Consider the following 17,243-nt stretch of genomic DNA (forward strand, 5'->3'; position numbering starts at 1 on the left):
CTTGGGGACTGAAGTGAAAAACTCTGGTTTACCACTTGGGAAAAGCTCAATTTTTTCAAGCTTTTTAGTAAGATACTAAACTTAAAGGGATTCTCAAGTCAAAATAAACTTGTATGATTTAGATATATTATGCAGTTATAAGACACTTTTCCATTTTACTTCCATTATCAAATTTTAATTAGACGTGCTTTTCGTTTCGGCTGAATTTCGCTTTGGCCGATTTGGAGATTCCAATGCACCCGAATTTGTGAATCTGCAAATCCTGAAAAATTCTGAAAATGAATTAAACAGTTACCAAATTTTTGGATCCATTCTTCATATTCAGAATTTTTCATTGTTCTATCTAAACCGAAGTTCCCCAACATCACCGACACTAAGTAAATCACAAAATAAACCTATTAATAACTAAACCGCAGTTCCCCGACATTGCTAACACTAACTAAATCTATTAACCCCTAAACCGCTGTTCCAAAACATCGCTGACACAAACTAAACCTATTAACCCATAAACCGCCGTTCCTAAACCTCGCCGATATGAACTACGAACTAAACCTATTAACCCCTAAACCGCTGTTCCAAAACATCGCTGACACTAACTAAACCTATTAACCCCTAAACCACCATTCCTAAACATCACAGACACAAACTAAACCTATTAACCCCTAAACCGCCGTTCCCCAACATTGCCGACACTAACTAAACCTATTAACCCCTAAACCACCGTTCCTAAACATCACAGACACAAACTAAACCTATTAACCCCTAAAACACCGTTCCTAAACATCGCCGACACAAACTAAACCTATTAACCCCTAAACCACATTTCCCAAACATCACTGACTCTAACTAAACCTATTAATCCCTTAACCGCTGGCCCCCGCATCACAGCAACCTAAATTAAACTATATTAACCCTTAAACCTAACACCCCCTAACTTTAACATACTTAAAATAGACCTAAATAAAAGTTACAATTATTAACTAACTACCTATTAAAAAATAAATACAAACTTACCTGTGAAATAAAAATAAAACCTAAGCTAGTTACAATATAACTATTTACTAACTACCTAGTTAAAATAAATACAAACTTACCTGTGAAAAAATAAATAAAACCTAAGCTTGCACTAATAAAACCTAACATTAATAAAAATTAAAAAACTACCATTACAAAAAAATAACCAACGCAATTATCCGAAATAATAAAAATTATTCCTATTCTAATACCCCCGTTTAAAAAAACAAAAAAAAACAACCCAAATTAAAAAAATCCTAATCTATAATAAACTACCAATAGCCCTAAAAGGGGCCTTTTCTAGGGCATTGCCCTAAAGTTAACAGCTCTTTTGCTAAAAAATAAAAACAAACACCCCCTAACATTTCAAACCCCACCCCCCCAAACCCACAAAATAAAAAAACCTAACTAAAAAAAACCTAATCTACCCATTGCCCTGAAAAGGGCATTTGTATGGGCATTGCCCTTAAAAGGGCATTCAGCACTTTTTCGGCCCTTTAAAATAAAAAAAAGTCCTAATCTTAAAAAAAAATAAAACACTAACACCAAATTCGGTACTCGAGTCCGATGAACGATCTTCATCCCAGTGGTGAAGCATCTTCATTCAGGCGGCATCTTCTTCATCCCTGCGGAGGCGGAGCGGTCGATGCGCGGAGGCAGAGGTCCATCGGTCCGACGTGGAGGACCTCTAAAATGCGATCGTCCATTCCTATTGGCTGACAAATTTAAATCAGCCAATAGGAATTAGAGCTGCTTAAATCAGCCAATAGGAATGAGCTAATTTGAATCAGCCAATAGGAATGAGAGCTGCTTAAATCCTATTGGCTGTTCAAACCAGCAAATAGAATTTAAGCAGCTCTAATTCCTATTGGCTATTTTACATTTTTCAGCGAATAGGAATGAAACGGTACCCCCAATATAAAAGTGATAACTTTAATTTAGGTCTATTTTAATTATGTTAAAGTTAGGGGGTGTTAGGTTAAGTGGTTAATAATATAGTTTAATTTAGGTTGTTGCGATGTGGGGGCCGGCGGTTTAGGGGTTAATAGGTTTAGTTAGTGTCAGTGATGTTAGGGAACAGCGGTTTAGGGTTAATAGGTTTAGTTTGTGTCAACGATGTTTGGGAACTGTGGTTTAGGGGTTAAAAGGTTAAGTTAGTGTTGGCGATGTGGGGGGATGCGGTTTAGGGGTTAATAGGTTTAGGTAGTGTTGGCAATGTGGGAGGTGTAGTTTAGGGGTTAATAGATTAAGTTAGTGTTGGCGATGTCGGGCAACGGTGGTTTAGGGGTTAATAGCTTTATTAGTGGTAAAGTTAGTGTCAGCGATGTGGGGGGGTGCGGTTTAGGGGTTAAGATGCATTATTCTATTCAAAATTTAGAATAGAATAATGAATATGAATAAGAATGGATCCAAAAAAAAAGAAAGGATCCAAAAAATAATTAACTTAACTAATTTGACAAAACAATTTTGTTTTAAAAACTTAACTAAACTAATTTGCCGAAACAAAATTATTTATTTAACTAATCAAAACTAAACGAAACAAAACACATTTTTTAGTGACGCACATGTCTAATTTTTATATTCACACTTTCTGGGGAACAGGACCCTACTGAGCATGTGCACAAGCACACAGGGTACGTATACCAGTCTGTGATTGGCTGATGTCTGTCACATGATCCAGGGGGCTGGAAAATGGGAGAAAAAATTATACTGTTTATTTGAGATTCAGTGTTATTGTATTGTCTTTTTATTATGTACTTGTTAAGTATGTAATTCTACTGCATTGAATGGTCCTTTAAAGGGACAGTCAACTCAAAATGTTTTATTGTTTAAAAAGATAGATAATCCCTTTATTACCCATTCCCCAGTTTTGCATAACCAACACAGTTATATTAATATATGTTTTACCTCTGTGATTACCTTGTTTCTAAGCATCTTCTGATGACCCCTGATCACATGACTTTATCTATTGACTTGCATTTAAGCCAATTGGTGCTGTGTTGATAGAATCCACGGGCGTCAGCACAATGTTATCTATATGGCTCACATGAACTAGCACTCCCCTGATGTGAAAAGCAATTGCAAAAGCATATGATCATGGGGCTGTCTTTAGGGACTTAGAAACAGGCAGAAATTTAGAGGTTTAAAGGTTATAAAGTATGTTAATATAACCATGTTTGTTGTGCAAAGCTGGGGAATGGGTATTTAAGGCGTTATCTATCTTTTTAAACAATAACAATTTTTGTGCTGACTGTCCCTTTAAGCTCCATAATTGTTTGCTTGGTGTTTAGAAGCTTTTCTTAGAAAACATTACACATTTCCTAAATGAAGTCAACATGTGTTAGCTTAGAAGGCAATGTATGTTTTTGGTTTGTTTATATAATATCAATATACTTGAAATGATTAATATTTTTATTATTACTCTGTATTTTAGGTTGGCACTGAGTGGGATGCCAAAGAGAGAATATTCCGGAACTTTGGGGGCCTAATGGGGCCAATGGATGAGCCCATTGCTATGCAGAAATGGGGTAAAGGCCCCAACATTACTGTCACCGTGGTATGGATTGATCCCATTAATGTCATTGCTGCCACATATGACATTTTAATTGAATCCACCGCTGAGTATACACATTACAAACCACCCCTTAACGTGCCACTCCGACCAGGAGTCTGGACCATTCGCATTCTACACCATTGGGTCGCTGTTGCCGAAACCAGATTCCTAGTTACACCGTTAACCTTTTCTAATAGGCAACCAATTAAAAACGGTAAGACAATCACTTCTTCTTTTGACAATTGTGTTGTCTTAAAGGGATAGAAAGGTCAAAAAACAAATATGCATGGGTACATTCCAATTTAAAATAGAAACATTTTTGGAATATACTTCCATTAGTAAAAATGTTTCTAGTAAATGTTATTACTGTGTTTTCTGCAGCATACACAAATATGCTGTGAGGACCCATAAATCAGTATTCAGAGAGTCAGCAGTGGTTTGTATGACACAAATTACATTTATCCACCAATCAGCAAGCGCTTCCCAGGTGCTGAACCAAAAATGGGCCATCTCCTAAGTTTACATTCCTGCTTTTCACATAAAGATACCAAGAAAAGGAAGAAAAATATATAATAGGAGTAATATTAGAAAGTTACCTTTTTTTTGTTCTTCCAAAAAGGTGGCTACCCTAATCCAAACACACAAGGATTTGTTGTCTCTCTGTGGAGAAGTGAACAACAACTCACACCCACCAACTTTAAAGCCCCCAAACAGCCTAGTGCAGTTATTTTTTATTTATTTTTTAAAATTGCTACTTTTTTTTTTTAAATTAAAAACTAGAATTCCTAATGATCTAGTCTCTGGTTTATTTTCTGAGCGCTAATTGCTACCCAAGCTCGCAGTAGCAATAACCAGCCACCTGTAATCTCTGGTTATTTATTACGTGCCCGCAAACGGGCAGATTTGTATAATTTAGCCCTCCACTTGTAATCTGGTCCACAGTAATTAATTTGCATATATACATATGTTTGTATATTTGTGTGTATATCCTATCTATCTATCTATCTATCTATCTATCTATCTATCTATCTATATAAAGTTCCTTTAAAACACAGCACAGGTCTTCAAGCACTTTATTAGTTTAACTAATTGGTACAGTTTGACCCATTTTTATATTTGGATATTTTATTTACCCTGTTTTGTGCGCTGTGAGCAGTTTAGGCAACTGCTGTGTGTTAATGCAATGCTAATCTTCCTTAACAGGGACTCCAACTGGCAAAATTCTCATAATAACAGGATATTTAAAGGCTTATCTTAAAATTTGCTTACATTTTTGTTGTTGCACTGAATGAAACTGTATGTGCTCCATTTGATTTGTAGGTTATGCAACTGAAATGCTGTTTCTGGGTGATAAAACATAACAAAAATGTAAAGATATTTAGTGAGATATTCTCCTCACTTAGACATTTCTGGATCTGATTTATAATGTCTGTAGCATTTGATGCTACTAAAGATTCATTTTGTTTGCTTTTGGCATCAAATATGGAACTATTAATATTCAGGTTTTTCAAATGTATGTGATTGAGTATTGAATACAAAGCTACACAAGCACAAGTCAGCTGCTGAAACACTTTTAGGGACAGTAAATCTCAATATTTATTTATTTTATATGCCCACATGAGACCACAGATCAGACCCATGGCTCTGAAGCCCCTGTGAATTATATGCCCACACCAGACCTTAGATCAGAACTATGGCTCCATGGTCCTCCCCTGCCATTTATAGGCCCACATCAAATCCATGGTCCTCCCCTGCCATTTATAGGCCCACATCAAATACATGGTCCTCCCCTGCTAGTTATAGACCCACATCAAATCCATGGTCCTCCTCTACCAGTTATAGACCCACATCAAACCCATAGTCCTCCTCTGCCAGTTATAGACCCACATTATATCCATGGTCCTCCCCTGCCAGTTATAGACCCACATCAAATCCATGGTCCTCCTCTACCAGTTATAGACCCACATCAAACCCATAGTCCTCCTCTGCCAGTTATAGACCCACATTATATCCATGGTCCTCCCCTGCCAGTTATAGACCCACATCAAATCCATGGTACTCCCCTGCCAGTTATAGGCCCACATCAAATCCATGGTCCTCCCCTGCCAGTTATAGGCCCACATCAAATCCATGGTCCTCCCCTGTCAGTTATAGAACCACATCAAATCCATGGTCCTCCCCTGCTAGTTATAGACCCACATCAAATCCATGGTCCTCCTCTACCAGTTATAGACCCACATCAAACCCATAGTCATCCTCTGCCAGTTATAGACCCACATTATATCCATGGTCCTCCCCTGCCAGTTATAGACCCACATCAAATCCATGGTACTCCCCTGCCAGTTATAGGCCCACATCAAATCCATGGTCCTCCCCTGCCAGTTATAGGCCCACATCAAATCCATGGTCCTCCCCTGCCAGTTATAGGCCAACATCAAATCCACGGTCCTCCTCTGCCAGTTATAGGCCCACATCAAATCCATGGTCCTCCCCTGCTAGTTATAGACCCACATCAAATCCATGGTCCTCCTCTGCCAGTTATAGGCCCACATCAAATCCATGGTCCTCCCCTGCTAGTTATAGACCCACATCAAATCCATGGTCCTCCTCTGCCAGTTATAGACCCACATCAAATCCATGGTCCTCCTCTGCCAGTTATAGGCCCACATCAAATCCATGGTCCTCCTCTGCCAGTTATAGGCCCACATCAAATCCATGGTCCTCCCCTGCTAGTTATAGACCCACATCAAATCCATGGTCCTCCTCTGCCAGTTATAGGCCCACATCAAATCCATGGTCCTCCCCTGCTAGTTATAGACCCACATCAAATTCATGGTCCTCCTCTGCCAGTTATAGACCCACATCAAATCCATGGTCCTCCCCTGCCAGTTATAGGCCCACATCAAATCCATGGTTCTCCCCTGCCAGTTATAGACCCAAATCAAATCCATGGTCCTCCCCTGACAGTTATAGGCCCACATCAAATCCATGGTCCTCCCCTGCCAGTTATAGGCCCACATCAAATCCATGGTCCTCCCCTGCCAGTTATAGGCCCACATCAAATCCATGGTCCTCCCCTGCCAGTTATAGGCCCACATTATATCCATGGTCCTCCCCTGCCAGTTATAGACCCACATCAAATCCATGGTCCTCCTCTGCCAGTTATAGGCCCACATCAAATCCATGGTCCTCCCCTGCTAGTTATAGATCCACATCAAATCCATGGTCCTCCTCTGCCAGTTATAGACCCACATCAAATCCATGGTCCTCCTCTGCCAGTTATAGGCCCACATCAAATCCATGGTCCTCCCCTGCTAGTTATAGACCCACATCAAATCCATGGTCCTCCTCTGCCAGTTATAGGCCCACATCAAATCCATGGTCCTCCCCTGCTAGTTATAGACCCACATCAAATCCATGGTCCTCCTCTGCCAGTTATAGACCCACATCAAATCCATGGTCCTCCCCTGCCAGTTATAGACCCACATCAAATCCATGGTCCTCCCCTGCCAGTTATAGGCCCACATCAAATCCATGGTCCTCCCCTGCCAGTTATAGGCCCACATCAAATCCATGGTCCTCCCCTGCCAGTTATAGGCCCACATCAAATCCATGGTCCTCCCCTGCCAGTTATAGGCCCACATCAAATCCATGGTCCTCCCCTGCCAGTTATAGGCCCACATCAAATCCACGGTCCTCCTCTGCCAGTTATAGACCTACATCAAATCCATGGTACTCCTCTGCCAGTTATAGGCCCACATCAAATCCATGGTCCTCCTCTGCCAGTTATAGGCCCACATCAAATCCATGGTACTCCTCTGCCAGTTATAGACCCACATCAAATCCATGGTCCTCCTCTGCCAGTTATAGACCTACATCAAATCCATGGTCCTCCCCTGCCAGTTATAAGCCCACATCAAATCCATGGTCCTCCCCTGCCAGTTATAGGCCCACATCAAATCCATGGTCCTCCCCTGCCAGGTATAAATACAAATCAAATCCATGGTCCTGCACCCATGATATAAATATTTAGGACCAGATTACAAGTAGAGTGCTAATTAATGCTCCCACTCGAGCATTAATTGTGCTAGAAGTAAGATTTTTGCGTTCGTATTACGCAAAAAAGAATATCGCTTGCGCGTTCACGTATTCCCCCCCGTAGAAATCAATGGAGGAAAAAAAAGTGGAAAAAAACACCTCACGTGTGTGCTAACCCGATCACATATTCTCATGTGCGCTAACCCGACATGAAAATATGAATATTTCACATTCCAATGTTCTTCACATAACAGAATATGATTTTTTATTCATAAATAGATATTTCTACACATATCTGATTTTTTTTGGTACAATATATATTTCTACCTATATATATATATATTTTATATATATATATATATATGTGGTGTGTGTGTGTCTGTGTGTGTTGTTGCCTTTTACAACACTGTTAGATTTGACTACAATCAGGAATAAATTACACACACATTTTAGTCACTTTGCCAAACATTGCAGTTATCTTGTTGTATATTACTTCAGAAATTTTCAGACCAAGCATAAAAATAGGGTCGTGAAATTATGTGATACCATTGCACTGGGTCTTGGGAAAAAAAGTTTAAAGAACCCTGTGGTAGATGATTTACAAATTAAAAAATGAATTTATAAAAGTGCCTCTTGTCAGGGCCTGAGACGATGCTCTCCTCGTATTTCTGGGATTGCATGAATACAGCACACAAGGCTTTGCTGACATGATAGCCCATTAATAGACGTCTTTATTCCCAGTATGGCTAATTAGACATTCTGCTTATGAAAGGACGGTTTCAGTGTCAGTACAAGTAACAAGAGTGGATGTGTGATGCTAGCCGCTAGACAGACATATGTAATTCCTAGACGCTCACTGGTATCTAAAGGTAAATAGTGCAGCTTTTGTGGGAGGATTAAATAAGTCTGTTCTTTATGCAAGCCAGTGTGTATCTTGGACTGGTTGCAAGATCTGCTTTTTGGCAGCTAAAGGGTTAATTCTGAGGACTGTCCAGAAATCAATAGGGGATTGATAGAAATACTAAGATAAATATGAGAAAGCAAACTTCACACCTCTGGGAACTTCTGAATAATATGGGAAAATTCCAGTTCACTGAATACTCAAGTTGTGCTCTACTGAATGCTGACAGTGTGTCTCATATAGAATCCAAATAACTTATCTCTTAAGCTGTGGTTTGAGTACTCAGTGGGTTGTGTAAGATTAACTAAAGTAACTTTTATTCTTTATCTCTTTGAAATCGTATCTTACAATCATGCACTTCTAAAATCTTCTTACTAGAGCAAACTTCAGGTTTTATAAATTAACTTAGCTCTCTCATTTACATTACCAATATGTATTGTATGATTTATACATTATTATTTTATATTAATATTCAAGGGGCATTGTACCGTAAAATGTGCTCCCATTTATGGCTATAGTTCACCTTTTCCATTAGTGTGTGTATATATATATATATATATATATATATATATATATATACAATACTAGATTCTGTTTGCTTGTCATTCTTCTGGTGTGCACATATTGTTTGGTCTGTATGTGTTGGGTAATACTCTGTTTCATATACACTTCTTGTCATTGAGTGACCCAATGCTTTATCTGAATCATGGGTGTCTGTTTAATAAGGTTAACATTTCTACTATCCACTTTTAATACCAGATTATACATTATTCTTAGAAAGGGACACAGCTCAAGAAAAAGCACCAAAATGTGTTTCAAATGATCCATTTACCTTCATTTTATTATGTGAAATAGCTTTTTTATTTGTGTTGAAACCACCACCTACTCTGAAACACAGTCAATTCAAAAATGTTTATCGTTTAAAAATACAGATAATCCCTTTATTACCCATTCCCCAGTTTTGCACAGAGAAAACACGGTTATATTAATACACTTTTTACCTCTGTGATTACCTTGTATCTAATCCTCTTCTGACATCCCCCTGATCACATGACTTTTTATTTATTATCTATTGACTTGCATTTAAGCCAATTAGTGTTGTGTTGTGCACAACCCACGGGCGTGAGCACAATGTTATCTATATGGCTCACATGAACTATCACACCCTTGTGAAAAGCAAATAAAAAAAAAGCATGTGATAAGAGGCTGTCTTTAGTGGCTTAGAAACAGGCAGAGATTTAGAGGTTTAAACTAGACATGTGCACGCCAGAAAATTTCATTTTGTTTGTATCGATTTGGTATTTTTTTATTTCATTTCGGATGCATTCGGATCTATTCGTTATATAATTCATTCGTTTCGGATGCTATCAGATTGATTCGTTATAGCGGTCATTCATTTCGGATGCATTTGTAAATTCTATGTTCGGATTCATTCATTATGTTATGTTACATTGATTTGGATGGTTTCAACCAACACAAAAGGAATAATTTCACTGTTCTATCTCACTATATTTAATTGTAATATATCTCTATTAGTTTTTTTTTTATAATAAATATGGAACGGCAAAGGAATTGGGATTAGTCCAGAGAGTCAGACTATTGCACCATGGCCAATCGAATAAAACAAATGAATCCGAACTAATTCGGATTTTTCATTACAAATTGATTCAAATTAGTTTAGTTTTGTTACTAGGTTGATTCGGAGATTCGGATACATCCAAATCTTACACAATTTTCATCCGAATTTTGATTCGGAATGAAACAAATTGCACATGTCTAGTTTGAACATTATAAAGTATATTAATATAACAATGTTGGCTGTGCAAAGCCGAGGAATGGGTAGTAAAGGCATTATCTATCTTTTTAAACAATAAAAAAAATTGTTGACTGTCCCTTTAAGGGAAGAGAAGAGAAGAGGGAAGGCTACCCCAATCTCCTCCGTTAATGACACATGTGTAAACAACAGTTTTTGTTATATATGTGTATCAGTTTGTGATAGGTTAGCAAAGACCTTTTTGTTCTAAAGGGACAGGGACATCACTGGAAAGAAAAAAAGCACTGCTGCTGATTATACATATATTAAAGGGACAGTCTAGTCAACATTAAACTTTCAGGATTATGATAGGGAATGTAATTTTAAATAACTTTCCAACTCACTTTTAGCATCAAATTTGCTTTGTTCTCTTTGTATTCTTTGTTGAAAGCTAAACCTAGGTAGGCTCATATGCTAATTTCTAAAACTTTGAAGGCCACCCCTTATTTCCATGAATTTTGCAGTTTTTCACAACTAGAAGGCGTAATGTCATGTGTTTCATATAGATAACACTGTGACCACACCCTTTATTTACAAGTGAGAGGGCACTGATTGGCTAAATACAAGTCTGACAAAATAACTGAAATAAGAGGGCAGTCTGCAAAGGCTTAGATACAAGGTAATCACAGAGGTAAAAAGTGTATTAATATAACAGTGTTTTTTATGCAAAACAGATGAATGGGTAAAAAAAGGATTATCTATCTTTTTAAACAATAACAATTCTGGAGTAGACTCTCCCTTTATATGGATTGTTATTGGGGGCTATGTCCAACTCCTTATGTATAGCTTAGAGGAGAGAAGGGAAAGAGGCGATATGAAAGTAACGTTCAAATATATTAAGGGGCTTAGTAAATCTGAGGCTGTGAGTATATTTTATAAAAAGAAAGATTCAAGAAATAGGGATCATGAGCTCAAGCTGAAGGGTAGTAGATTCAGGAGTAATTTGTAGAAGCTTCTTTAGAGAAAGGGTGATTGATTCATGGAATAAACTTCCACAAGTGGTGCCAATTACAAACACTGTGGGGGACTTTAAAGGGACAGTTTACGCTAAAAATGTTCTCCTCTTTAATTTGTTCCCAATTATCCACTTTAACTGCTGGAGTGTATTAAATTGTTTACAAGTATTTCCATTACCCTTATATTGGCATTTGAAATAGTTGATTTAGCCTGTGGTATCCCCACCCATCCTGAAAGTTGAAAGAGGCCAAGCTATAGATAAGCCGTGTAAACACAGCCAGCAGAAGAAATTACACTCCCAGTGGGTTATAGAAGAGATAAGGTAATAAAATGTTAATTTTCCATTGTTCTCTCCAAGTATTGGTGATTGGTTTATGGACAGATATAAGATAAAGAAGCAGGTATATGTACACAATGTGATAAAGTAATGAGCTCTGATTATACATACAAGCTCAACCCATTTTATTATGTTCTGGATTCAAAACACAAAATCGGCTAATTCATATACACAAATAAACCTTAAAAAAGCAAATCTCATAATTTTATACTCTGCAGCTGGTAAAAAAAGTAATTGGAAACACATTAAGCGAAAAACAATTTTATAGTATACTGTCCCTTTAAGAATGCCTGGGATAAGCATAAGGCTATCCTACGTACTAACTAATGCCTGAAGTAAGCATAAAGCTATCCTACATACTAACTAATGCCTGGGGTAAGCATAAGGCTATCCTACGTACCAACTAATGCCTGGGCTAAGCATAAGGCTATCCTACGTACTAACTAATGCCTGAAGTAAGCATAAAGCTATCCTACATACTACCTAATGCCTGGGCTAAGCATAAGGCTATCCTACGTATTAACTAATGCCTGGGCTAAGCATTACCCAGGCATACTAACTAATGCCTGGGGTAAGCATAAGGCTATCCTATGTACCAACTAATGCCTGGGCTAAGCATAAAGCTATCTTATGTACTAACTAATGGCTGGGCAAAGCATAAGGCTATCCTACGTAGTAACTAATGCCTGGGATAAACATAAGGCTATCCTACGTACTATCTAATGCCTGGGCTAAGCATAAGGCTATTCTATGTACTAACTAATGCCTGGGCTAAGCATAAGCCTATCCTACATACTAACTAATGCCTGGGGTAAGCATAAGGCTATCCTACATACTACCTAATGCCTGGGCTAAGCATAAGACTATCCTACATACTATCTAATGCCTGGGATAAGCATAAGGCTATCCTACGTACTAACTAATGCCTGGGATAAGCATAAGGCTATCATACATACTATGCCTGGGCTAAGCATAAGGCTGTCCTACGTGCTAACTAATGCCTGGGCTAAGCATAAGGCTATCCTACATACTAACTAATGCCTGGGGTAAGCATAAGGCTATTCCACGTACTAACTAATGTCTGGGCTAAGCATAAGGCTATCCTACATACTAACTAATGCCTGGACTAAGCATAAGACTATCCTGCATACTACCTAATGCCTGGGCTAAGCATAAGGCTATCCTACGTACTAACTAATGCCTGGGGTAAGCATAAGGCTATCCTACATACTAACTAATGCCTGGGGTAAGCATAAGGCTATTCCACGTACTAACTAATGCCTGGGCTAAGCATAAGGCTATCCTACATACTAACTAATGCCTGGACTAAGCATAAGACTATCCTACGTACTATCTAATGCCTGGGCTAAGCATAAGGCTATCCTGCGTACTAACTAATGCCTGGGGTAAGCATAAGGCTATCCTAGATACTAACTAATGCCTGGGGTAAGCATAAGGCTATCCTAGATAATAACTAATGCCTGGGGTAAGCATAAGGCTATCCTACATACTAACTAATACCTGGGGTAAGCATAAGGCTATCCTACGTACTAACTAATGACTGGGATAAGCATAAGGCTATCCTACTTACTAACTAATGCCTGGGATAAGCATAAGGCTATCCTACGTACTAACTAATGCCTGGGACAAGCATAAGGCTATCCTACGTACTTACTAATGCCTGGGATAAGCACAAGGCTATCCTACGAACTAGATAAGTATATACTTTTAGGAAATATCCGGGCACACTTGCTGGGCCTATGGTTGTTATCTGCCGTCAAAATCTATGTTTCAAAATCTTTGTTTCCTTCACTTGATTGGCTCACAGCTGTGTCCTGTTTGGGAGCTGCAATTAGGGCTGTCAGTGGTCACCTGCTATTTCCTGCTCTGAAACAGCAGTTCTCTAAAACTCTCATGTGGAACTTTATCTATGTGTTTAACCCATTTGCAGGGATTAATCACACATAGTTCCAGAGTTAGTAGTGCAAAAATTACATATTCTAAGGAATTACAGTTTGTCATTTTTTTCCTTACAATGTCCCCTTAAATTAAATTACTCACCTGTCCCTTTAAATGAGTGACAAAAGAAAGTGCCAGGTCAAAACTTTATAGATTATAGAACAATGAAAAAAATTTGGTCAATAAATGAACAGTTATCTCTGTAAAAGTGCATATTATTTAACACAGATTTATTAGGACTTAACTGAAACTTTGTTTTTTTTTAAGTATTTCAAAATATTTCTAAATTGTACTGTCTCTTAAAGGGATATCAAACCCAACATTTTCTTTCATGATTCAGATAGACCATGCAATTTTAAACAACTTTCTAATTTACTTTGGTTATCAATTGGAATCTTTTTTTAAATGGTCTGTTCTGTCTGAATCACAAAAGAACATTTGGGCTTCATTTCCCTTTAAATTAACAAAACAAATTTAATTCAGTCTTCCAACCAATTCTGATATTTTAAATCCACTTAAAATAAATTATGTGTATATCATTTCAATTCTTAACCCAAACAATGTGAAATAATAATAAAAACAAGACAAATTCATGCAAACATGAATGAATTAAATATCCCTTTATTTGTCCTGTTTGTAATAAAAAGCATCACACTCAGCCTATTGTGTGCTACATATATTGAAGTCTGAATAAAATGAAAGCTTTTGAGATGTTGACTTGAAAGTCAAGCCGCCAATAGCATAATTATTAAAATAAAATGTACAAAATGTGTTGTTTTTTTGTCCAGCTAGTTATTGGCACTTAGCTTACTGCTATTTTGAAACTGTCCTAGCTACAGTGTATTTATCAGGCATTTCTAATAAAAATGTCAATCACTAATGCAGACTGAAAAAAAATGAATATTTTCACACCAATATTTCCATAAATGATTATGCCTTTTAGACAGGTTAAAATAGAACATTTCTTCAGTGTGCAAAATAACATCATCTGTGCAGGTGAATTATTTTTGCTTTTGCAAAAACGATAACGGCACTCCACTTAGTATTACCAGCACACGCAAATGTGCGCTTGTATTAAAAGTTAGGTGCAATGTGAACGTGACTTTGGGTTTGAATTGAATGGAACCATTGCGCTCACAAGAGCGTGCTGCCTTAGCCTCAAATGGGAGCCTAATTCTCATGCTGTGAGACACAGCATGAGAACCTAGCACAGCGAAGGGGGTATGTCGCACAGCTTTAAAAATATAGGTATATGACTATATACATATATATGTATATGTATTAATGTGTGTATATACACATATTAACACATAAATATGTATGTATATAAGCATATACATATATATTTATAGAGAACACACAGTTAACCATAGATCTGAATGTAAAGGAATTTTTCACCCCACTCCCGCTAACCCCTAAAAACTGCTTAGTGCAGTTATAAAAAAAAATGCTACGTTTTTATTTTAAAAAAGGGACCTTACATGTGATTTTGGGGGCAATTGGAGGATATTTAAAAAATTAACCAGAGGTCTGACTTCTGTTCTCTTGGTGTTATTTTTTGAAGCTAAACCTAGGTAGACTCATATGCTAATTTCTAAGCCCTTGAAGGTAACCTCTTATCTCAGTGCATTTTGACAGTTTTTCATAGTTAAACAGTGCCAGTATGTGTCATATTGATAACATTGTGCTCACTCCTGTGGAGTTATTTATGAGTTAGCACTGATTGGCTAAAATGCAGGTCTGTCAAAATAACTGATATAAGGGGTATTGGCTTTAGATACAAGGTAATCACAGAGGTAAAAAGTATATTCATGTCTCTCCTAGATAACAGTTTTTAAATTAAATAAATATAATTTGAATCAATATGTAAGTTCAGTGTTAAAAGAGTTTGATTAAAATATGCTATTTCTTTAATGAACAGAAAATTATATTATACATAATTACATAAATAAACAGATAATTAAATATATATATACAGATATATAGATAGATAGATAGATAGATAGATAGATAGATAGATAGATAGATAGATAGATCGATCGATCGATAGATGGGTAGGTAGATAGATGACCAAAAATGTAATCCTTCATTTTAGCTATAATAAAATAGTTACACCATCTCAAAAGCTAATTGATTTAGTTGAAAATATTGCATATGCTTTAAATAATGGATTTTTTTTTGCATTATGTAATAATTTGTTGTTTTTTTCTATTTACAGAGGAACTGGCAAAGTTTCATGGTGGACCCCCAAAAAACGCTTACATGGAACAGAGTTTCCAAGGCCTGAATCCAATTTTAAATATACCCATTAACACAGTGCTAGCTGAGCATGCAAAGAAGAACGCTGCTCTTTCAGGAACAAATTTAGAGAAATGGGTAGATAGTCTGGCAAGCAACATGTGGTCAGCAGTGGACATATGCACCACAGGACTATCGTCCTGCCCTGTGATGCAGGCATGTGCCCAAACAGCTTGGAGTTCTTTAAGCCCAGACCCAAAGTCAGAGCTAGGTCTTATTAAATATGATGGACGTCTGAGGTAGCATCTGGTACACCCTTCTAGGCTTGGGTTTTTAAAGGGATTTCAAGTTCAACTCATTGTTATACCAATCCAAACAACCAAATTTTTGGTCTAATGAAAGGGTTTTTGGGTATTCAAAAGAGATAAGTTATCAAATTGTTGTTGCCATTTGGCTTTGAAGTGGGGTATCTTAAGCACTCCTTCCAAACTGCCATTGTAGGCTTTTTGTTCTGATTGATAGCACTTCCCTACAAATGGCTGCACACAATACCCCGTACTTACATTGACCAAGGGCTCAGATAAACCAGTATTTCCCATTTAATGACTCATAACCCACCCCCCTCCTCCTTTTTTGCACAAATGTATTCTATTTTTCTACTTTCATGTATTGTATTGGTGTCCATGTTAATCAGTTATAAGAAAAGTCTTAAAAATAAGTAAAAAAAAAATGTGGTTTTTAACAGTAACATATTCTTGGTTGCGTTTTATGGCAGCTTATTCAAACATTCTGTGTTTCCAAAAAAGTGACAAAGAAATGACCTTGCCCCACGTTGATAGGCGGTTAAAATCTTTTAAATTCTAATATGAATATAATTTAGGTAATGTATTGCAGTTCTGTCTTGGGGGGAAAAAAATCACAAATACGCAGGACATAAGTACCCAGACTGGTAATTTCCCTACTTTGGTATCACACAAAAAAAGTCTTCCTTTCTGCATTGCAAATAAGCCTAATTTCACAATGTCAGTATTAAAGGGACATAAAGAACATAACACTAAATATATACTGATGTACTGTAGTGTTATTTTTTTTACCCCAATATCCTCTTTAAAACAGTAACATGTATTTATTGCAAATAATTACAAATACCCTAATATGCAGAGACTTATGCATATATTTGTGCATTTGCTTGTCTTTCACACAAACTTGTCTATAGTGCATTTGCACCAAAGACAATCATCATGTTCTTTCAGATTGTCTTTTGGAAAGTGAAGAATGTTCAGGTCTCATAGGACTGGATTCTGATTTGCTTATCAGTTGAAGAAGAAGGCAGCTACGTAATGGTCGAGGGAGTTCGGCATCCATATTTACCGGGTATTAGAGTAGTTAGCGACGCTGATTAGGACAGAAGCAAGGCGGCAAGGCAGGAGGG

The 17,243-nt window shown here is 37.4% G+C and overlaps 1 protein-coding gene across 1 annotated transcript in view; it reads left to right on the forward strand.

Moving 5' to 3' along the window:
* Positions 1 to 16,559, forward strand: part of XYLT1 (xylosyltransferase 1) — a 448,706-nt gene extending 432,147 nt beyond the window's left edge. Inside the window, exons 10-11 of the mRNA XM_053694736.1 lie at positions 3,449 to 3,782; positions 15,792 to 16,559. Of these exons, the coding sequence (XP_053550711.1) occupies positions 3,449 to 3,782; positions 15,792 to 16,114 (657 nt within the window). The 3' untranslated portion in view covers positions 16,115 to 16,559. The remainder of the gene's footprint in view (positions 1 to 3,448; positions 3,783 to 15,791) is intronic.
* Positions 16,560 to 17,243: the final 684 nt, after the last annotated feature.

The sequence above is a fragment of the Bombina bombina genome, chromosome 11, assembly GCF_027579735.1.
Source record: "Bombina bombina isolate aBomBom1 chromosome 11, aBomBom1.pri, whole genome shotgun sequence".
Lineage (NCBI taxonomy): Eukaryota > Metazoa > Chordata > Amphibia > Anura > Bombinatoridae > Bombina > Bombina bombina.